The 24,152-nt window shown below is 41.0% G+C and overlaps 1 protein-coding gene across 1 annotated transcript in view; it reads right to left on the bottom strand.

Moving 5' to 3' along the window:
• The window catches only part of PCNX2 (pecanex 2), a 299,183-nt gene that overhangs the window by 140,355 nt on the left and 134,676 nt on the right, over nt 1-24,152 (bottom strand). The window contains exons 17-19 of the mRNA XM_042908044.1: nt 23,659-23,755; nt 9,975-10,067; nt 9,012-9,162 (exon numbers count right to left, since the gene is read on the bottom strand). Of these exons, the coding sequence (XP_042763978.1) occupies nt 9,012-9,162; nt 9,975-10,067; nt 23,659-23,755 (341 nt within the window). The remainder of the gene's footprint in view (nt 1-9,011; nt 9,163-9,974; nt 10,068-23,658; nt 23,756-24,152) is intronic.

Below are 24,152 nucleotides of genomic sequence, written 5' to 3'. Positions count from 1 at the left end.
AATTTACAGAGCACTGATCATTCATCTGTTCGTTCAACCAATGTTATTGAACACCTACTATGCACCAGAGATTAATTCAACATTTAGTTCTAAAATTCATACATTTTTCCATTTTATATATTATGTCCAAGCAGTTGGAAAAATGTAAGCCATGAATAATTGTAGCCCCTTCACTTAGGCTCTGGGCTTTCTACTTCCTTGAATTTCCTGCAAGGCTGCACATAGTGTTGACCCCACATCAGTGTGTATGTAGCGGTCATGGCTCTTCCATTCTGGCACAGCCATAGGTTTGCTTAACAGGTCAGAAACTCTTTGACGACAGAAACCACATCTTCGTCATCCTGTCTCACTGGTTCACAGGCTTGGTGGCAGGTAGGAACTCAGTAATTCTATTTTAAAAATATTTTTTAATGTTTATTCATTTTTTGAGAGAGAGAGAGAGACAGAGACAGAGCATGAACAAAGGAAGGGCAGAGAGAGAGGAAGACACAGAATCCAAAGCAGGCTCCAGGCTCCGAGCTGTCAGCACAGAGTCTGATGCGGGGCTCGAACTCACAAACTATGAGATCATGACCTGAGCTGAAGTCAGACACTTAACTGACTTAGCCACGCAGGTGCCCCAGTAATTCTATTTTTAATGAACAGTATATTCATAAGCATTTTCTGAATGAATAAACAAGTGAATGTCAATAATGGAATTATTCTCTATCTCAATCACTTTAAACCCCATTAAAACCCACTTTTCCAGTAGGAGTATGGTCATCAAATCAGAGTACTTCAATTTTTCTTAAACTCTTAAGAGCCAAGAATGATAATATTAGGGAAATTTCTTCTTGGAGGACCATATGAAATTATGACCCAACTCCATTATTCCTTTCCTAAATGACACGATTCCTTTTGAAAGTTCTTAGATAAAACGATTTTTTTGTCATATTTAATTTTTATTTTAATTCAGGTTGGTTAACATACAGTGCTATATTAGTTTCAGATATACAATATAGTGATTCAACACTTCCATACATCACCCTGTGCTCATCACAACAAGTGCCCTCCTTCATCCCCATCACCTGTTTCCCCTATCCACCCCCCATCTCCCCTCTGGTAGCCATCAGTTTATTCTCCATCATTAAGAGTCTGTTTCTTAACTTGTCTCTCTCTTTTTTCCCCCTTTGCTCATTTGTTTTGCTTCCTAAATTCCACATATGAATGAAATCATGGTATTTGCCTTCGTCTGACTGATGCATTTCACTTAACAAAATACTCTCTAGATCCATCCATGTCATCGCAAATGGCAAGATTTCATTCCTTTTTATGGATGAATTCCATTATCTATATCTGTATCTATAGATATAGCATCTATTTATCTATATATATATACACACACATACATGCCTATATATATATATATATATAGGCATGTATGTGTGTGTGTGTGTGTGTGTGTGTATATAACATCTTTCTATTTCCATTCACCTATTGATAGATACTTGGGCTGATTCCATAATTTGGTTACAGTAAATAATGCTGACATAAACATAGGAGTTCATGTATCCCTTTGAATTCGTGTTTTTGTATTCTTTGGATAAATACCCAGTAGTGTGACTTGGGGGAACTCCACACTGTTTTCCACATTGGCTGTACCAGTCTGCATTCCCACCAACAGTGCACAAGTGTTTCTTTTTCTCCATATCCTTACCAACACCAGTTGTCCCTTGAGTTGTTGATTTCAGCCATTCTGATAGGTGTGAAGTGATAGCTCACTGTGGTTTTGATTTGCATTTTCTTGATGATAAGTGATGTTGAGCACCTTTTCATGTGTCTGTTGGCCACCTGGATGTCTTCTTTGGAGAAATGTCTGTTCGTGTTTTTTGCCTATGTTGTAATTGTATTATTCTGTTTTGGGGTGTTGAGTTTTAGAAGTTCTATACATATTTTGCATACTAACCCTTTATCAGATATGTTATTTGCAAATCTCCTCTCCCATTCTGTAGGTTGCCTTTTAGTTTTGTTGATTGTTTCTTTCACTGTGCAGAAGCTTTTTATTTTGATGTGATCCCAATAGTTTAGTTTGGCTTTTGTTTCTCTTGCCTGAGAAAAAGTTCCTATGACAGATGTCAAAGAGGTTACTGCCTGTGCTCTCTTCCAGGATTTTAATGATTTCAGGTCCCACATGTAGGTAGGTATTTAATCCACTTTTTAATTAATTTTTTCTGTATGGTGTAAGAAAGCGGTCCAGTTTCTTCCTTTTGCATGTAGCTGTCCAGTTTTCTCAACACCATTTGTTGAAGAGACTGTCTTTTTTCCCATTTGATATTCTCTCCTGCTTTGTCAAAGATTAATTGACCATACAATTATGGGTTTATTTCTGGGTTTTCTATTCTGTTCTAGTGATCTATGTGTCTGTTTTTGTGCCAGCGCCATACTGTTTTGATTATTACAGCTTTGTCACATAACTTGAAGTCCAGAATTGTGATGCCTCCAGCTTTGCTTTTCCTTTTCAAGGTTGCTTTGGCTATTCGAGGTCTTTTGTGGTTCCATACAAGTTTCAGACTTATTTGTTATAAGTTCTGTGGAAAATGCTGGTGGTATTTCGATAGGGATTGCATTAGATGTGTAGATTGCTTTGAGTAATGTAGACATTTTAGCAATATTTGTTCTCCCAATCCATGAGCATGGCATGTCTTTCCATTTCTTTGTGTCCTCTTGAATTTCTTTCGTCGGTGTTTTATAGTTTCAGAGTACAGGTCTTTCACCTCTTTGGTTAGGCTTATTCCCAGGTATCTTATTATTTTTGGTGCAGATGTAAATGGGATTGTTTTTCTTAATTTCTCTTTCTGCAGCTTCATCATTAGTGTATATGAACACGGCAGATTTCCATACACCGATTTTGTATAATTGCAACTTTACTGAATTAGTTTATCAGCTCTAGCAGGTTTTTTTGGGGGGTGGGTGGGTCTTTCTGGTTTTCTGAATATAGTATCATGTCATCTGCAAATAGTGAAAGTTTACTTCTTCCTTGCCGACGTGGATGCCTCTTATTTCTTTGTGTTATCTGATTGCTGTGCCTAGGACTTCCAGTACTATGCTGAATAAAAGTGTTAAGAGTGGACATCCTTGTCTTGTTCCTGACCTTAGGGGAAAAAACTCTCAGTTCCATCCATTAAGGATGATATTAGCTGTGGTTTTTTTAATAAATGGTCTTTATTACAGTGAGCTATGTTCCCTCTAAACCTACTTTGTTGAGGGTTTTATCATGAATGGATGTTGTACTTTGTCAAATGCTTTTTCTGTGTCTATTGAAATGATCACATGGTTCTTATCCTTTCTCTTATTGATGTGATGTAACACATTGATCAATTTGCGAATACTGAACGACTTTGGAACAAATCCCACTTAACCATGGTGAATGTTTTCTTTAATGCATTGTTGAATTTGGTTTGCTGGTATTTTGTTGAGGATTTTTGCATGTATGTGCATCAGGGATATTGGCTTACAGTTCTCTTTTTTTTATCTAGTTTTGGTATCAGGGTAATGCTGGCCTCATAGAATGAATTTGGAAGTTTTCCTTCTTTTTCTCTTTTTGGAATAGTTTGAGAATGGTTATTAACTCCTCTTTAAATGTTTGGTAGAACTCACTTGTGAAGCCATCTGGTCCTAGACTTTTGCTTGTTGGGAGTTTTTTGATTACTGATTCCATTTATTTGCTGGTTATAGGTCTGTTCAAATTTTCTATCTTCCTGTTTCAATTTTGGTAGTTTTTATGTTTCTAGGAATGTATCCATTTCTTCTAGGTTGTCCAATTTGTTGGTACATAGTTTTTCATAATATTCTCTTATTATTTCATTTGTATTTCTGTGATTATTGGTTGTTATTTTTCCTCCCTCATTTGTGACTTTGAGTCCTTTCTTCTTTTTCATGAGAAGTCTCGCTAGAAGATTGTAAATTATATTGATTTTTGTTTTCAGAGAACCAGCTCCTAGTTTCACTGACCTGCTCTATTGTGTGTGTGTGTTTAGTTTGATATCATTTATTTCTGCTCTTATCTTATTTCCTTCCTTCTGCTTGTTTTAAGTTTTGTTTGTTGTCCTTTTTCTAGCTCCTTCAGGTGTAAGGTTATGTTGTTTATTAGAGAGTTTTCTTGCTTCTTGAGATAGGCCTGTATTGCTATAAAGTTCCCTCTTAGAACCACTTTTGCTGTATCTCAGAGGTTTTGGACCATTGTGTTTCCATTCTCATTTGTTTCCAGGTACTTTTTAATTTCTTCTTTGATTTGCTTGACCCATTCATTATTTTGTAGCATGTTATTTAACCCCTATGTATTTGTGGTCTTTCCAAATTATTTCTTGCGGTTGACTCATAGTTGTATGGTGCTGTGTCAGAAAAGATGCATGGTATGACTTCAATCTTCCTTAATTTGTTGAGGCTGGTTTTGCGGGCTAATATATGATCTATTCTGGAGAACGCTCTGTGTGCACTTGAAAAGGACGTGTATTCTGCTGGTTTAGGATGGGATGTTCTGAAAATACCTGTTAAACCCATCTGCTCCAACGTGTTGTTCAAAACCATTGTTTCCTTGTTGATGTTCTATCTAAATGATCTGTCCCTTGCTGTAAGCAGGGTGTTGAAGTACCCTACTATCATTGTGTTATTACTGATTAGTTCCTTTATGTTTGTTATTAACTCTTTTATGCAGTTGGGTGCTCCTAGGTTGGACGTGTAAATATTTATAATTGTTACATCTTCCCGTTGGATTGTCCCCTTTATTGTGATATAATGTCCTTCTTTGTCTCTTGTTACAGTCTTTGTTTTAAAGCCTATTCTGCCCAATGTAGGTATTGCTACTCTGGCTTTCTTTTGACATCCATCTACAAGACAGATGTTTCTTCACCCCCTCACTTTCAATCTGCAGGTGTCTTTCACCTGGGTCTCCTGGAGGCAGCAGATAGACGGGTCTTGCTGTTGTTTTTATCCATTCTGTCACCCTATGTCTTTTGATTGCAGCATTTAGTCTCTTTATGTTCAAATTAGTTATTGAAAGATAGGTATCTAGTGACATTCAATAAAACAAGTTTTCAAGTAGATCCGACTTCTGACTCTTTTACAACAGTGGCCTATCAATGAAGTCATTTGTCTGGAATTACCATCATAATTCAGGATAATTTGTTTTATTTTCTAAAAATACAATGCTCCTTAAACATTTGGTCTTAGAAGCTCCATACTTGACTAACATGATGTCATCTGTGGTGCTGTCTACTTAGTTATCTTGTTATTTTCAGCATGATTCACTTAGATTAGTGGGGGATAGAGAAGGAAAAAAACCACCTTACATACCCATTAATATGTCAGTTACAACGACATCACCACTATGGCTCAACTGTACTATGAGTGATAAAACTTTATTCTTTTAGCTCCAATATTGGTGAAACATCTTCTTGGGACTAGTATGGGATAAAGTTTACTTAAATTAGTCTCGAAAGTAAAGAACTGAATTGGCTAAACAATACATTTCAATCTACAGGCCTCAACTTGAGCCGTAATCTGAATTTTGTATCAAAATTTATTTTGTATCTCCAAGTAATTTTGTATGGCAAGTAAAATTACGTATCAGAGGTATGCAGAAAGGAAAGTAAACTGAGAGAAAGTATACCCAGCAAGGTTGAAGTCTGTTCTAGCAAACAGAGGGCTGATGACATCTCAGTGCAGTGCAGTTCAGGAGAGACACTTCTGTGCCCAGCACCACGGGGAGCAGTGAAGGACCAGCATGAGCAAGTGGATATGTCGCTCACAGTCACTGCAGCGAATGTTATGGAAAGGGCGGTTCACGGGCACAGTCAGGAAGTTAGTCCTACTCCAGGTGGTAAGGGAAAGACTTCTGGAGGGTTTGAGTTTTGAGTTTGTTGTTTGTTTGTTTTGAGAGAGAGAGAGCAGGATGGGCAGAGAGAGATGGAAGGAAAGAGAAATTCCTGCTGAGCCTGATGTGGGGCTCCAGCCCACGAACGGTGAGCTCGTGACCTGAGCCAAAATCAAGAGTCGGATGCTCAACCAACTGAGCCACCAGGGTGCTCCTGGAGGGACTGACTTTTAAACAGAGACCTGAAAGATGAGTTAGTGGCGCGAGTCCAGTGATGCTTGAAAAAGCATCAGAGGCAAAGGGAACAGCAAGGGGGACGGTCAGAGAATGGGGTGTATTTGAGAAACCATGAGAAGGCCCAGAATTCAGTGTGGTGAGTCTGTCTCAATCCAGGGATGAAAGCAAGCTTTGCAGAACTGGCATGAGACTACGGCCTGTCGGATTTTGCAGGACCTACCACAGCGACGTGGCCCTGCTGGGCAACAATGACGGCAGCAACATGTGGTCTAAGGGCCGCATACGAACTGCACACGATCAGCCTGCTAGACCGAGAGCTGACGGGGGAGCAGAAAGAGCACCCCACTGGAGTAAGATGCCCTGGGTTCTTTCTGGTCACTCACTGGCCACAGATTTGCTGGGACCCTTGAGGTCTGTGGGCTTCAGCTTCCTCCTAGGGAAAGGGTGGGGCGGGATTCTACAAACTCTGAGACGGGGAGAGTACATACATCTCATCTCCCATGCCGATTCAGTGTCTGCCTCTGGCCCAGGTTTAGGCTTGTTCTCAGCGATGTCTGCCGTGGGATTAGGGGACTCCAGTGGTAGGCCACAGACCTGCCGCCCTGCTCTGCTCGACCTTCTCTTCCAGTAATTGTATTCTGTGATCCAATGAGAAGATTTGAACACAGTTTTCACATTAAAAGGTATACAGTTTGGGGCGCCTGGGTGGCTCAGTCAGTTGGGCGTCTGACTTCGGCTCAGGTCATGATCTCACAGTTCGTGGGTTTGAGCCCCGCGTCGGGCTCTGTGCTGACAGCTCAGAGCCTGGAGCCTGTTTCAGATTCTGTGTCTCCCTCTCTCTCTGCCCCTCCCCTGTTCACGCTCTGTCTCTGTCTCAAGAATAAATAAACATTAAAAAAAAAAAAAGGTATACAGTTGGTCTGAATTTCCTGGGCATGTTTTTTCTTGTTAGTAGGAGACATAAAGAGCAAAAGACCTAAAAGGCAGAAGGCCAGGAAGAAGAGGCAAGGAAAGTCGGGATCTGGATGATACCAAAATGAGTAATAGCTTTTCAACGAGTTCATACCATCATATTTTAAATATTTGGATTTTCCTTCTAACACACGTAATTTTGAAATGCAATCTGTTCTTCATTATATGCCTAATTTGTCAAATCTATTACTCTTGGCTAGATTTCAGGTGGCTTATAAACAGCTCATGCAGGCAAGGGAGAAACAGCCACAGAGCTTCTGCCTGAGCCTGTGCTAACAGACATGAACCCCCAGCCCCCCATTACAGGACAGACGCCCAGGCCCGCCTGCTCACTCATCCCTCAAAGAGGAGACATCAACATACAAACACGTTCACATTACCTGGGCTTGAATCATGTGCTGAAAAGGTCATGAAGGGGCTCCTGGGTGGCTCAGTCAGTTGGGCATCTGACTTCGGCTCAGGTCATGATCTCACAGCTCATGAGTTCAAGCCCCGTGTCAGGCTCTGTGCTGACAGCTCAGAGCCTGAAGCCTGCTTTGGATTCTGTGTCTCCCCTCTCTCTCTGCCCCTCCCCCACTTGTGCACATGCTCTCCCCCCGCCAAAATAAATAAATTTAAAAAAATGGCCCATGCAGGTTTAAAATACTATGCATTTAAGTAGAACCTAGAATGTAACAGAACATTTAAAATATATGTGTGTGTGTGTGTGTGTGTGTGTGTGTGTGTGTGTGTCTGTATAGCACAAATATATTAAGCTTGACCCTTAAGCTAGCTGCCCCGTTGCATGTTGAGAAAAGCAAGTCTCTGAGGGCAGAGCGGTCAGGTGACCCTTCTCCACCCCCTAAACCCTATATGCGCAGCAGACCCTCGATGCCGTATTTTTCCACTAAACAATCTACAATTTTACTGATCTGGCTGTTTCAGATGAAGGCAGCTCCACATACCCGCCCAGAGATGTTCCTTGAAGAAATGCTCTCGACAGCACCTGAAGTGATTCTTTTCGCTTCTTCATTTTGAAATTGTCTCGCCCCCCTTTCCCTTCGTCATACCAGTCCACCGAAGTTACTGCTAACTAATCTGGGGAGTCCGATGCATCCCTGCAGGTCAGCCAGTCTTGGCTCTGCTCACATACCCCTGTGCCTGGACAGGGTGACAATGAGATATCTCCCTCTACAACAGAGGCGTTACAACGGGCTACAACGTTCTGCGCAGAATTACCAGCACTAGCTAGTTATAAACGACAGCTACGGTCTGTGACCTGTAACTTCAATGTGTCTGAAAATGGGGATGGATCCAATCCTTCCGCCATCTGTGGGATCACAGAGCAAGGGAAGAGCTACGAGAGAAATTCCTGAGAGACTTCTTATCTAGAAGCTGGTGGCACGGCCTCGATTACCAGGCTGTTGCATGACTTCACGTGACCGAAAACAGCCCTGAGAACAGCTGAGAGCATCAAGTACGGGTGTGGGTCAAGGGAAGCAAAATTCAAGGGGTCAGAGGTCCTGAAGATTCAGAGGTTTGGGCTACATCCCTGCCCCACTCCCACCCCAAACACTTTGTGGAGGATGGGAGGGCAGTAAAGTGATGTTCTTCCTGGTCCCGGGTCAACTTAAGCTGGAATCTTCAGGTCTGAATAATGGTAGTTAATTTTCCCCACTACTAACAACCGCTTGCTATTTTTATAAAACACAGTTCTGATTCACTCCCCTTCAACTTTCTTGTTCTGGGGGCGATACTGCATACTCTAAGGTACAGGCTCTCCTTTTTTTTTTTTATTGTGGTAAAACAGATATCATGTAACATCTGCCACTGTAACGGTCCTTAAGTGTGCAGTCCTGTGGCATTCAGCACATTCACACTGGTTGCACACAATCTCTGCTGTAAAAGATACCTTCCACTACATCGTTTTTTGTTTTGTTTTGTTTTTTTTAACGAGGCATAGATTACTGACCTCTCACTTCCCGCTGCTGATATTCTTTGTTTTTAAGAACGGGGTGTGAAATCCACATCCACGGATGGTGCTTGCGGAGCTGAGGAAGCATGTAATGGGTCACAAACCCCACCGAGCCAGCCAGGGCAAACAGCACGACACTGAGAAATGGCTGTGATACAAGAGGACAAATGTCACGGTTTAGCCTCGCAGGACAGGGGAGGGCTGTCCAGAAATATCACGTAACACTGCCGGCCTTCCCCTCTTCCCTCTAACGGAACAGAGAGGCAACCCCGGGCTTGTTTCTGAAAATTTCTCCCATACAAAACCACCCTGTATTGGGAGCCCCTAAGAAGGGGGTGCAGAGCTGGCCTACTAAGTTCAGAGGCCAAGGGAACTCTGCCCTTTAGATTTTGTTACTGTTGTTTTTAAAAGAAGAGGCGGAGAGTGACAAACGTAGCTAATAGACTTTCCTTGTTGGAAAGAGAGCTCCTAAGTGTGTAATACTTTTATATGGAGACAGTAACTGTCTGTTGGAACCTCAAGCCAGAATCCCCACCTAGAGCTCTCCACTTTTGTTTCTCTACCTGAAAACCATGTTCCCAAACGCCTTCTGGCTTGGGGACCTCGGTCTCCCTCCTGATATGGTAATGCCTTCAGTCCTGCTCCTGGCAGTGAGCCGTGGGCCTGTCTTACCACCGCGGGGTTCTAGGACATGCGCTGTTACTCTAGCAAACAATACGGCTCCCCAGATGCCGGAGGACAAGGGATAAAACACTTGAACCCAATCTGCAGGGTGAACCAAATCTCATCTGGGACGTAATTCTTCACAGCACAATAGCCACGTTCCTTAAACCTCTCAGCTGGTGTTGTGTTTTCCTCTCCTGGCTCTACTACCCTGACGATGCCCTGGAGTCCCACAGCCGGCTCTGTTATTAGGGAGAATAAGGAGGCAGGGGAGTATAAAGCCGAAGGGATACGTACTCGCAAGGACAGGAACACAGTGCTGGCACTGATGGCAAATGACAGAACGGCAGCCACTGAGCAGATAATGAGATCCGATTTTAAGATATCCTTCTGCAAAGAGAGAACCAACTGTAAAGTCTGCTCTTTGTTTCTCTCCGTAACTCTGTAGTCACCAGGTAAGTCAGGAGACAGATACCGACTCTGGATAACCCACTTTTCAAGCACATCACCTACCTGGTATATTCCCAGGGGCACACACTGGGTGGACCACCAGGAAGAACAAGGCAAAGGGTGGGGAATGGGGAATGCACACTGTGAGGTTAGCCTACGTCTGCTAACCATGGCAGGAAAAAAGCGTTCCGCGTGTACAGGAGGCATAAGGTTCTTCCCTACGAACACAGGCCAAAGACCAGATGTCATGGTCTGATGAAGGAGGGTGAAGTGCTCATGATCTCTACTCAGCTTTAGCATGCTTATATGCATGCTGTTGGCCAAACAGAAGCCTCTGACACATCTGCTTATTTCTTTTTAAAAAAAACATTTTTTTACTGTTCATTTTTTGAGAGAGAGGGAGACAGAGCACAGGCGGGTGAGGAACACAGAGAGAGGGAGCCACAGAATCCAAAGCAGACTCCAGGCTCCGAGCTGTCAGCACAGAGCCCAACGCGGGGCTCCAGCCCACGAACTGCGAGATCATGACCTGAGCCGAAGTTAGACGCTTAATCGACTGAGCCACCCGGGCGTCCCTGCTTATTTCTTTGGTCCAGAACAGATTTCACATTTTAATTCACCAGTCAGATTGGGCTATGGCCACCTCCAAATAATTTAAATATACACATAGTATTGGCACATATGCAGAAAATGAAATGTTAGTAAGTTGCTGATAACTTCCCTTCGCATAAAATTGTGGCGTGAGCAGGGTCTCGGGAAAGCAAAGCAAAGTTAGGCCAAAGAATGTCATTAATTCTGCAGCTATATGGAGAATGGACTAAGATACATCTTAGAGATATAAAGGACCATCACATTTTTTTCTGTCTACAGAGGCCAGTTCACTACAGTTCACAATTATTGAACATTTTGAGGTGTCACACAGTTACCTGAAAACTCTAAACCATCATTACAAATATATCAATATCTCATATTGAAAAGGAATTATGCCTCTTAAGTAATTGTTTATCCACCAGAAACCTGTATCTCTGTATGTCTGTTTCCCTACAACCCTTTTCTTTTTTTTTTTTTTTTCTTTTCTGGTTTTTAAAATGAAAATGTGGACTTCTTGCAAATCATGCTACTGGCTTTCTGGCTGAATTAACACCCAAAGTGATAGGAAGGAGTCAGAAAGGCAGTTTAAATGGAGCAATAATGACCTGGAACCATCTGATGAAAAGTCAACATGGCTTGGTTAAAGCAACTAATCATACAGGGAAGAGATAACAGTTTCAGCATCAATTCATCAATTATCTGCTAAAGTTGTTTTACAATTCATGTGCAGGTATTAAATATGGGAGCAATTGTATAGTGATAAACTAAATTCTAGATTTATTCTTAGTAATGGTAAGAATAATATGGTAAAAAAAAAATGGTAAGAATCCCCCTGATTTTTTGGGCAGAGCAAATCACAATGATTTTTTAGTCGGAATCCTCGTAAAACTTTTACAATCACGGGATTTTCATCAAAACTTTACTATGAATAAATGGACAAAATTCAGGTATCTCCTTGCGTTCAAAGATTTACAAGAGGCCAGGCCTTCCCAGAGGAAAGATCTATAACTCACTGACTCTTTAGGCTATGAAGATAAGTGAATTTTTCCTTCCTCTTCTATACTGACATGGTTTTATGTCATTTAAAAATTACTGAATGCTTGTATGGAAACCAATTTGCCAATAAATATCATGTTTAAATAAATGAATGAATGAATGAATGAATACATAAATAAATAAATAACTGAATGCTTAGGCACTTGGATGGCTCAGTCAGTTAAGTATCCAACTTCAGCTCAGGTCATGACCTCCCGGTTCCATGAGTTCAAGCCCCACATCGGGCTCTGTGCTGTCAGTGTGGAGCCTGCTTCGGATCTTCTGTCTCCCTCTCTCCCCCTCCCCCACTTGAGCGCGTGTGTGCATGTGTGTGTGTTTGCACACGCATGCGTGTGCCCTCTTCCTCTCTCTCAAAAATAAACATTAAAGAATTTATTCTAATTACTGAATCCTTATCCGAAAGGAAGATAAACATTTTCCCAAATATTCTCATTGAAAAGTAAGTCTTATCTATAACTGACCAACCATTCTTGCCTAAAGGCAAAATAGTGGGCCATGAGGGCAGCTGGTGAGGGGAGGAGGCTTACATTTCTAGGTTTTTTGAAGCAAGAGAATGAGCTCTAATTATTGGTATTTTTTTCACAGTTGGATGATATATAGGAATTCTACTGATTTTAGTCTTTATTTACAAAAATGTTCCTCCTGCCCATTTCTTTCCTGTATTGTTATTTTTATTTTTTTAAGTTAGAGAGAGAGCAAGAGAGGGAGAGAGAGAGAGGGAGAGGGAGAGAAACAGAAAGAGAGAGAGAGAGAGAGAGAGCGCGCACCTGTGCAGGAGCAGGGGAGGGGCAGAGAGAGAGAAAGAGAGAATGTTAAGCAGGTTCCATGCTCATCATGGAGCCTGATGTGGGGCTCAATCCCACAACCCTGGAATCATGACCTGAGCTGAAATCAAGACTGAGCCACCCAGGTGCCCCCGTATTGTTAGCTTTATTCTTTTTTTTAATTAAAAACATTTTTTATGTTTATTTTTGAGAGAGAGACAGACAGAGACAGAGACAGAACATGAACAGGGGAGGGTCAGAGAGAGAGGGAGACACAGAATCTGAATCAGGCTCCAGGCTCTGAGCTGTCAGCACAGAGCCCGGCTTGGGACTTGAACTCACGAACCACTAGATCATGACTTGAGCCAAAGTCTGAGGCTTAACCAACTGAGCCACCCAGATACCCCTCTATTGTTATTTTGAACAACTTTCTTGAGGTGTGACTGACATACAAAACCCCAGCACATACATAAAGTGTACCATTTGATGAGTTTTGACACGTGGATATCCCCATGAAAACCACAACCACAATGAAAATAAGTAGCACAGCCATGGTGCCCTAAAGTTTCCTCTCCCGACCTTTTCTAACCTACACCCCCTTTTCTCCTCTGTCTGGAGACAACCACTGATCTGCAACATCTCAGTGGTTTATTTCCTTCCCTAGAATGCGACATAAATTTACTTGGAAATGCAATAGATCTAGAAGAGGCAAAACAACTTTGAAAAGGAAGAACAAAGTTGGAGGATATACAATATCTGATTTGAAGACTTATTACAAAGCTGCAGGAATCAAGCCTTGATGGTATTGGCATAAAGTATACATCTTGATCAAGAGAACAGAACAAAGAGCCCAGACATAGACGAAAACATACACAGTCAATGGATTTTAAACAAAAGTGACAATGTGAAAAAACACCTTCCCTCTAAATGAGGGGAAGGATAATTCTTTCCACAAATGGAATGGGGAAAAAACAGAAAACAAAACAAAACAAAAAAACACCTTGACATTTACTTCACATCACACACAAAACCTAAGTCAATGTGCATTATAAACGTAACAAACTGTTACATTTCTCAAAGAAGACATAAGAGGAAATCTTAGTGACCTTGGGTTTAGCAAAGCTTTCCCAAACAAAACACTGAAAAGTGGAACTTTAAAGGGAAAAAAAGTTATTCAATTGGAGTTCATGAACATTTAAACCAGCTGTTCTTCAAAATACATTGTTATAAAATGAAAAGGCAAGCCAAGACTGAGAAAAGTAGTTGCAAAGCACAAACTGCATCTGTAATACATAAAAGCTTCACAAACCAATAGCAAGAAGCCAAACAATTCCCCCATCCCCCTCCCAGCTGCAAACCGGCAAAGTTTTGAGCAGACTCTTCAGCAAAGGCAATGGCAAATGGTGATTATTGAGCTTTTCAAGCTAGTGCTAATTAATGAAACCACAGACCACTGTGTTAATACTGGTGAAAGTAACATTAGCAAAAGAAAAAGAAAAGGTTCCCTCTTTCCCTACAGCCACCAAAAACCAGATACTATGCTGCTCCAAAAATTGTATTCCTGAAAATATACTTTTCCTTAGAAATTTTTATACATGTGCCTTTACAAAGAGTATGAAATGCAGCAGATTTTTTTAAAATTTTTTTATGTTTATTTATTTTTGAGAGGGAGACACACACACACACACACACACACACACACACACACACACACACACACAGAGTGTGAGCAGGGGAGGGGCAGAAGGAGAGGGAGACACAGAATCCGAAACGGGCTCCAGGCTCTGAGCTGTCAGCACATAGCCCGTTGTGGGGCTTGAACTCACAAACTGCAAGATCATGACCTGAGCTGAAGTCGGACACTTAACTGACTGAGCCACCCAGGTACCCCGAAATGCAGCAGATTTTTATAAACATATTTGTTCAGTGACACAACGCTACTTACTAATACACAACTATAATTCTTACAAGCACCACTGTTTCATGGGTGTCTTTAAATGCAGTACAGTGCAGCAAACGTGAAAATACTATTTTTGAAAAGGAATCTGGAAAACACCTAGTCATCAGAGATTGTTGTTGTCTCCTATGAAAGTAGCCTGAAACACTGTAAAAAGTTTTTAATTTTGGGTTTCTCACTAAATAATTTTTGCTCATTTAAATACACATTATACAGGGCACCTGGGTAGATCAGCTGGTTAAGTGTCAGACTTTGGCTAAGGTCATGATCTCAGAGTTCGGGGATTCGAGCTCTGTGTCGGGCTCTGTGCTGACAGCTCAGAGCCTGGAGCCTGCTTCGGATTCCGTGTCTCCCTCTCTCTTTGCCCCTCCCCACTCGTGCTCTGTTTCTCTCTCTCTCTCTCTCAAAAACAAATAAACATTAATTTTTTAAATAAACAAATAAAAATTAGAGTATAAAACATCTGAGAAAAATACAAATTTAGAAGGTCTCTGCAAATTTTTAGTATTAATTAACATTTCCATTATAGGATAACATAATATTGCAGCACTCTAGGACACAGAGAAGAAAGGGAATAGATCATTCGTGATCATTGCATCCTGACACTAACAATATTAGCATTTTTATGCTTTCTGGTTCAGTATTTTTGCCTGCGAATGCTGAGGCACGGTTCTAGCTGTAATCATGATGTATATTATGATTATACATCATACATATACATATATACATCATACGTATTACCTATGCATAGCTTATGAAGATCTAATCTTAGTGTGCATATAATTTTTTATCTTTTTCAACTGTACTTTCTTTTGTAAGCACTACATATATGCATATTATTGTATAGACTTACTAATAGCCACGTACCAGCGAACTAATTTTCCATCTTGTGATGACCCATACACGTACACATACAAACAGTGCCATAGTGGAAACTTAAAACATTAAATTCATGACTGAAAGGGAATATGCTGTATTTAGTGCAAGCACTCCCCGACTGTTAGGCTCTGGGTTATCTTCCATTTTTTACCATGATGAATTATGCTGCAGTCATGATCTTGATGTACCTAAATCTTTTTTTCATATTTTGAATTCATCCTTTAGACCACCTCTGATAAATCGACTTATTATATTATAGGTGATGAATTTTAGAATTCTTGATAAATTATGCTTTTCCAGATGATTGTAATAATTTACACAAGTACAATGTCTAAGAAATCTCATCTTGTTCCAGTTGGCAATATCATTAATTTATCCTGTGCTGATTGAGTGGACAAAAAAAAACCCAAAAAAACAAAAAAACAAAACAAAACAAAAAACAAAAAAAAAAAACAAAACAACTCTCTTACTTTAATCTGTATTTCTTTCTTTATAAGAAGGGTAAATATGGTCCTCACAATTACTTCGAAATATTTTGTCCCTAAAGTGAAATACATATATTGATATCATTTGCTTATAGAGTTTTAACAATTAAAGTGTGAGTTGTTGGTAGAAGAAAGATATTTAACTTTTATCAAATTTGTATTGAATATTTTACCAAATTATTTAATTTTATTATCTTTAAATTAATTAATTAAATTAATTAATTAAACATATAGAAGTATAAAAGCTTTATGGACTCACATCTGTGTGTGTGTGTATGTGTGTGCGTTTTATTTATTTTCATTTTATAGATTCCAAGTCTGGAAAATCATCCCCTTTCTAGAATTTGAATAAATGTTTGATTTTATTTCATACCTTTTTTGGAAAATTTCTTTCACATTTTTAAAACTGTGATCCAGGAATACAAAAAAGTGCATAAAATAGATAAATGTAATTTAAAAAATAATTATAAAGGGCGCCTGGATGGCTCAGTTGGTTGAGTGTCCAACTCTTGGTTTCAGCTCAAGTCATGATCTCATGGTTCGTGGGATCGAGCCCTGGGTCAGGCTCCTTGCTAAAAGTGCAGAGCCTGCTTGGGATTCTCTCTCTCTCTCTGCCTCTCCCTTGCTCTCTCTCTCTCAAAATAAGTAATTAAACTTAAAGATAGATAGATAGATAGATAGACAGATAGAAGATAGATAAAAAATAATTATAAAGTAAGCATCTCAGTTACTACCAACTGGTTCAAGAAATCTAGCATTTCTAGTCCCAAGAAATCCCTTTATGCGGCTCTCTGATCACAAACCTTTCTATCCCCTCTTGGGGTTCCGCATTAACTATCCTGACTCCAGTGAAAATAAGTTTCTTGCTTTTTAAACAAGAATGATTTTGCTACTTGCATATGTGATTGTTTGTCTACTTTTACCCAATGGATGGCACTATACGAGACATCTTTGTGTCTTGCCTCCTTTGCTCCACATTACATGGTCAAGACTCACCCGTGCCATTGCATATGGCTCCAGTAAGATCTGTTCTGCTGCACGCTAGTCATTGCACTGTTGGTAGAATTTCTAGTGGCTTCAGTTGAGGGCTCTTATGAATTATTGCTAAAAGGAACAATCTTACGTGTGTGTTCTGGTATAAATGTGCAAGATTTGCTCCGGGATAAAAATCTAAGAGTAAAATTGCTGGCTGTAGTATATATGCATCTTCAACCTTATAATCCCAAACTGTTTCCAAAATATACACAGTAATTCACACCCCCACCAGCAGTTCATAAGAGTTCCCTTGCTCTACACTTAACAGTGTGGGAACTTTTAATTTTTTGTCAGTCTAGCAAGTGTGAAATGGTAACACAGTGTGGTTTTAGTGTGGAGGTTCCTGATTATTAATTAGCTTACATACATATTCATGTTTTGGGCTATTTTTATTTCCTCTCTTGTGAAGTGCATGTGCAAGCCTTTTGGCCATTTTTTTTTTAATGTTTATTCATTTTTGAAAGACAGAGAGAGACAGAGCACAAGCAGGAGTGGAGTGGAGACAGAGGGAGACAAAGAATCTGAAGCAGACTCCAGGCTCCGCACTGTCAGCACAGAGCCCAACACGGGGCTCGAACTCACAAACCGCGAGATCATGACCCGAGCAGAAGTCGGAGGCTTAACCGACTGAGCCACCCAGATGCCGCCTTTTTGGCCATTTTTAATTGACATATCTGGCTTTCTTGTTGATTTATAGTAATTGTGTATTCATCTCTACACTGGTGCTTTATCTACTATACACATTTTAAACATTATTTCCCATTCTGTGGCTTATTTTTTTAAGTCTTCTTTTTGGGCATTATTTGATAAATCAAAGGTCATAATTTTAGTAAACTTCAATTTTTTGTTGTTTTCGTTTGAAAAATTCTTCCCTACCCTGGAGGTACCATAAAGATAATTTCCTCTATTATGATTCTAAGCACTCTCAGGTTTTGTCATCTCCTATTTAGGCTTATAACCCTTCTGGAACTGACTTTTAAGCAGAGCATCACAGAGGAGGCCCGTTCTATTTTGTTACTTATGAAGAGCCATTTTTTCTTTCGTCATTCTGTTCCTCCCTCTGTAGTGAGTAGGAAGTTACACACTGTGTTTCTACTCCTTCAGCAGTTACACCAAACATTCCAATAAGCATACTTCACTTACCAGTCTTAATCAGGATCTTTATTTGCCTCCGGGACATTACGAAGAATTTTTAAGTCTTGGAGTCCATGTCTCCTTCCATCCAGAGTTTTATGTTACCCTTGTGTGGTTTTGCACGGCTCATGTTTGCTTAAATTTACCAGTGTATCTGCCACTTTTTTTTTTCTCCTTGTTCTCTCTTGCGAATTAGACTTTCTGTCTGAGACCATCTGAAGAACATCACTCAGAACTACATTTAGCGAAAGCCTCTCGGCTTCTGTTTATGTAAAATATTTTTATTTTGTCCCTGGTTCTTTAATGATATTTTCACTGGGAGCACCGGCACAGAGCCTGCTTGGGATTCTTTCTCTCTCTCCCTCTCTTTCTGCGCCACCTCTGCTCACGCTGTCTCGCTCTCTCTCTCTAAATAAATAAACAAACATTAAAAAAAAAAAATTAAAGATCTTTTCACTGGGCATAGAATTCTACCCTGGCAGATACTTTCTTTCCAGGACATTGAATACATCAAACTTCTGGCTTCTATGATGGGTTTTGATAAGGGAGCTTTCCATTCATCATTCCCTTGAATGTAATCCATTCTTTTGTTTAACTGCTTTAAGATGGTCTGTGTCTTTGATATCTGCACTTTCACTAAGGTTTGTCCTGTGTGGATTCTCTCTTCCTTGTTTTACCCTGCATGTGATTCACTGGCACTCTTGAGTCCCTAGATCAGTGTCTTTCATCAATTCCGGCAAATTTTCAGATATCATCTCATCAGACATTGATTAGGCTCCAGTCTCTCTCTCCCATTTTTCTGGAATTCTGATTACATGTATGTTAGATCCTCTTAGTCTGTGTCACCTATCTTTGTCTTTCTGTTGTATTTCCTAATTTTTTGTCTATTAGTGTTGCATCCTGGGTACTTTCTTCTGTCTTGTAGTTCACTAATTCTCTCACCAGAGGTGTCTAATCTCATGTGTGTGTGTGTGTGTGTGTGTGTGTGTGTTTACTTCAACTGCTTCATTTTTTCCCATTTTTTTGTTTGTTCATTTAGAAAGGTCTATTTGGTTCTCTTTCAAACATGCTGGATCATTTTAGTATTTTCCATTGTCTATAAGTTTTACCTCTTATTCCTTTAAACACATTAAGTAGTTTTAAAATGTGTCTGGTAGTTCAAGTGCTTCAAGTACTTGAAGACCCGTTTCTGCTGGTTCCTTGTTTCCTTGTGTAGTTTTTACATTTTTTTAGCGAGAGCTGCTCATTTCCCTTAGAAAAACGGGTTGGGGAACACGTGGAGACCTAGGAGGAAAGGATCCTCTAGAGAGGATGTGTGTTTCATTTTGCCATGAGGTGTTCTTGGTTGGGGGCCGCTTCAAATTCACTCCATAAATTTAGGGGTTAGGGGTGTCAGAATGTGGACTGAAAGCCCACAGCGGAGCGGACCACAACATCCCAGGGATCCAGGGCCATTGTGTTCAGCACCGAGGCCAGTACCATGCAGTCTCCAGGCACTGCGGAGGATGCAACTGATTCCTTCTGGTTCACCCTCCCACTGAGGGTGGGTGACTCAGTGTGGGTCCCCACTGCACACCCACGTTGGCAGTCTTGGGCTTTCTTTTCTCTTCCCCGCCGTTTGAGGGCTGAACACTGAGGCTCACGATCCCCTGGTTGGGCAGGTGCTCTTGAGGCAAAAGCAGTTTCCTGCTCTGCTTCCTCCAGGTCTCCCTGTTCACTCAGACTTTGACTTGATAATTCCTTATCTTTTGTCACTTTTTTTCCACATACAAGAAGGACTTTTTTTTTTGTATTTTGTTCAGAATTTTCAGTTTTAATCAGCAGAGAGTTTGGCTATAATAAGTCAGCCTGCCATAACTTGCCAAATGGAAAAGTCTCGTTTGATCTTTCTTTTTCTTTCTGGTGAGGGATCAGCACATAAAATCCCTTTTTATCCCTCCCACTGCTAAACAATTACCTCAGCACCATACACTGATTAATCAATTCTTGATTGTGACATGTAATTTTCACATAATACATTCCTATAAATAATTTGTCTCCTTTCTGTGTTTTACTGATTCACTAATCCCATTCTCCACTCTTGGATCAGTCTCATTTTTTTTTTCTTCCGATTACTCAATCTTTATAATATACTCTTAAATCCCAAAGTGCTAAGTTCCTCTTTCTTATTCTTCTTTTTTCAGATTTTTTAAAGCTATTATTAATGGCTATTCTTCTAAGTGAATCTTAGAATCATTTCCCCAAGTTGTGAATATAATTCCTCTGGAACTGTTTTGAACTATATTAAACCTATAAATTTATTAGGAAGAATTGGCATTTAATAAATCTCGACCTTCCTATCCAAAATCAGGTTATGTCTATTTATCACCACTTATTCAGAAGCTCATTTGCATTTTAATAGACTGCTGTGGTTTTCTTTGTTTCTGACATTACTTGGTAAAATCTTTCCTATTATCAATTCATGTATTTTGTTGCCACTGTGAGTGGGATTATGGTCTCATTATATTTTCTAAAGTTATTTCTGATGTGTTAGAATGCTCTTGTTTTTCTAAGTTTCTTTGTCTCTAGGGGTATTTGTGAATTCTTATACTGATCATGATCGATATTTAAAAATTTTGCTGTGCACCTAAATGTATACAGTAATGCAATCTACTTTTTTTTTTTTTTTCTTTTAGGACTTAACACAAGCCAGAACTTCCAAAACAATATTCAATAATATTAAGGTTTTGGCTCCCTATTTTAATGTTGATTCCATGCATATTTAACTAATTAATATATTGGGGCTTAGTACATTGAATATTTAAAATCCATTGTGACATCTTATGTAGTACTTCATGCTCCAACCCTAAAAAAGAAGCTGAAGAACGCCTCATCCCGGGGCACTGGATGGCTCAGCTGGTTAAGCTTCCGGCTCTTGATTTTGGCTCAGGTCACGACCTCACAGTTCATGAGCATGAACCCCATGTCAGGCTCTAATCTCTCCCACTCCCTCTGCCCCTCCACCACTCATTCTTCCTCTCTCTCTCTCAAAAATAAATAATAAAATAAATAATTTTTTTTAAAAAGCGCTGGTTCCAAACTACACACACAGTAAATATAGACAGCATGGTGCCAGAGAAACCTAATGATACAACCAGTGGTTACAAAGAAGTTGTTTGAATTGTACAAATAAGAATGAGGTAGTCGTTTGTTTTGTTGGTGGTCTATTTTTTGTTTCTAGGAACTGAGAAAAATAGATACAATGGAAGTAGCATATCTGAATGGGTGAAGAGTATAGGGATTGAGGAGGATGAGTGAGGATAGAAACAGAAAGACCAAGGGGCGCCTGGGCGCAGCTCAGTCAGCTGAGCGTCTGACTTCGGCTCAGGTCATGATCTCGTGGTTCGTGAGTTCGAGTCCCACTTCAGGCTCTGTGCTGACAGCTCAGAGCCTGGAGCCTGCCTCAGATTCTGTGTCTCCTTCTCTCTGCCCCTCCCCTGCTCATGCTCTGTCTCTCGCTCAAAAACAAATAAACATAAAAAAAAAAACTTAAAGAAAGAAATAGACCAAGCTCATGAGGCAGAAATAGACCAAGCTCATGAGGCAGAGGGATAAGAAGAAACTTAACCAGGAGTGGAAAGTTCACATTGTTACTAACTGAGTGCATAGCTGGCAATGATCATATGGAAAAGTGGAAGCCCACTGATGGAGCTCTAGGTATCTCTAGTTCTCGATCAATGTCCCTGGAAGACCAGTCTGTGGGGACAGCCTTGTAAACATGCAGATCCCCAGGCCCTGGCACAGGCCAAATGAATCGGAATAGGAGGAAGGGCTGGAAACCTGATCTAAGGAGGCTCCTTAGGGACTTCTCATACACAGTGAAATTTAAGAAAAGAGGGAGCGAAAAAGAGAGAGCCGGACAGACACAGAGAAATAAAATCAGAGACAAGGAGAGAAATCTCGCACTTGCACTAGGGCACAAAAGGTTTTATATACCAAACTCTAAAATCTAAATGTGGTAGTCCTATTAAAATATTCTCCTTAGACCAGAAGACTTTTCAGAGAGAACACAGGTCACATTAAATCACCTACAGGTTATGTGCGCTTCACTATACAGAGCGTTTCAAAGTGTATGAAAACTGGGGAAGGCAACTCCTAGCCCATCACATCTAAGGAGATGCTGTCAGCCTCTGCCAAGCAACCTTCTTGGTGGATTTCTTCGTTGTCCATACGTTATTTTCAAGGCAACAAATCAGAAAGCATCCTCATGATTCCATGAAATCAGGGAACATTTGGGGAGAACAGTTTTTCTCAGATACCTATAGGAAACCTTTGGGGGAGACATCGGGCCATTCCAGGACTTTTATGGCAACTGACCTAGGAATGTCAAGTTTGACCCTGTAAACCTCCTGGGGTAGATGTCAGAGATCAGGTTGCTGATGCGATGTTTCAGTGTCAATGTGTTCCTCCCTTTTTAGCTGCCATCCTATCGGCCCCAGCTGCTTTACCTCCTGCCCTGCTTGTAAACATACCTCTGCTTGTCCAATTCATGAACCACGTCCTTAGTCACAGTGACTGTGCTTTGCTTCCTCAATGTGTTGGCTTGAACTGCACCCACACTCAAAGGCACAGGGGGCTAGGTGTGAAGTTTTTAAATGTTATTGTGTTGCCCGAGTCCTGCACTTGACTTGTCTTGAAATTGCGGATTGCAATTGAATCTCATCTAAATTCAACGGCAGTTATCAGCATCAGGCGCTTGGCACCGTGGAGGCCAAGACAAATGAGACGCATCTCCTGGCTGGAGGAGCCTGCAATCAATGGGTCATTTGCCGCTTTTCCATTGATCCGTCGTTCCTCAAAAACTAGGAAAGGCATGACTTCCAGCCAGCAGATCACCCCAAGCTCAACACTCGAATGGGAGATTACACAACAAATGAGCATTGCTTTTGAAAGCGGTAACGTTTGGAAGATGATATCAAAGACGCTACCCCTCCTCAGATGATGTTTGAAACCACCCCAAGCCATTTTCCCGGCGAACAGAAAAGAGCATCCTTCTTCTAAAGTCTCTGTGTTCTGTTCTTCCTTCTTTACCTCTTTCCTTCTCCCCTCACACGCTCCATCCCATAAAGTCGCTCCCCTCTCCAACAGCCCAGATGTAAGTCTTAAAACCCAAGGGCTCCTCACAAGGGCTGTGCAAGTGTCAACCCTGAACGTGGGAAGCGCACTCTGAGCTCAGCGCAAGGCTGAGGCCAGTAGGTGTGGAGAGGACTGTGTGGAGCCCATTAGGAACCAGCTTGGCAGATGAGCTTTTATTTGTGTGCAGCCGGCCTGCTGCCTGGCGCCAGCAGGGGGCAGCATTGACCGAACTCGTTTCATTCAAAGAGCCGAGCAAACTGCCATCAGCTGAGGACCAACGGAGTGACCGTGGCATATATAGCATCTGCCTTCGAGAGGCTGTCGAAGGTCCACACCTGCCAGGTGGCTCAACAGTCCATGTGCCAACTGTAGACCAAGACAAGGCACCTCTCTCTGCACCGGTGACTGTCATTCCCGCCTAGCCAGGGCCCCGCTGAGAACCTGAGCTTCGCCAGCACATGCCAGGCCGTGTTAAGCAAAATCCTCATGTACATTATGCAACACAAATATCTCACCACCGAGCCTTTCATCTTCTTGGGAAGAGGGTCGGCGGCCAACTCTTCCAGGTTCTGATGTAGAAATTTAGGAAGCAATCTACAATGAATGAAGGACCTGGAAACGAACAAACGCACAGGTTATACTCTTTAAAGTATGTGCCTGTCACAACGTTCCAGGTAAACAGCCTCACCTGAGACCTCTCACTCCCAAATGACCGAAGCAAGGGCTCGCTCCTTTGATTAATTCATAATAAAGAGGAAGAGGCGTGTATTCAGGTGATCGCAAATCTAATGTTTTGATTCTCAGATTCCCTCCTAATTAAAGGAGTCAAGGACCTCAAGAGGAATGGGCAGCTGATTGCCAACAGCGAAGCTCACAGAGCTTCTCTGTATCAGCCCATCGGGGCTTCCTCCGCACATAAAAATGGCAGCAAAACTCAACACTTCAGTAAAATACTTGACGTGAAAAACTGCACAAACCACATGTAACTTTTGCCCATTTCCCGCGTCTT

The sequence above is a fragment of the Panthera leo genome, chromosome D2 (assembly GCF_018350215.1).
Source record: "Panthera leo isolate Ple1 chromosome D2, P.leo_Ple1_pat1.1, whole genome shotgun sequence".
Classification (NCBI taxonomy): Eukaryota; Metazoa; Chordata; class Mammalia; order Carnivora; family Felidae; genus Panthera; species Panthera leo.
Note: the sequence above shows the minus strand (reverse complement) of the source record. Positions and strands in the feature narration are given on the sequence as shown.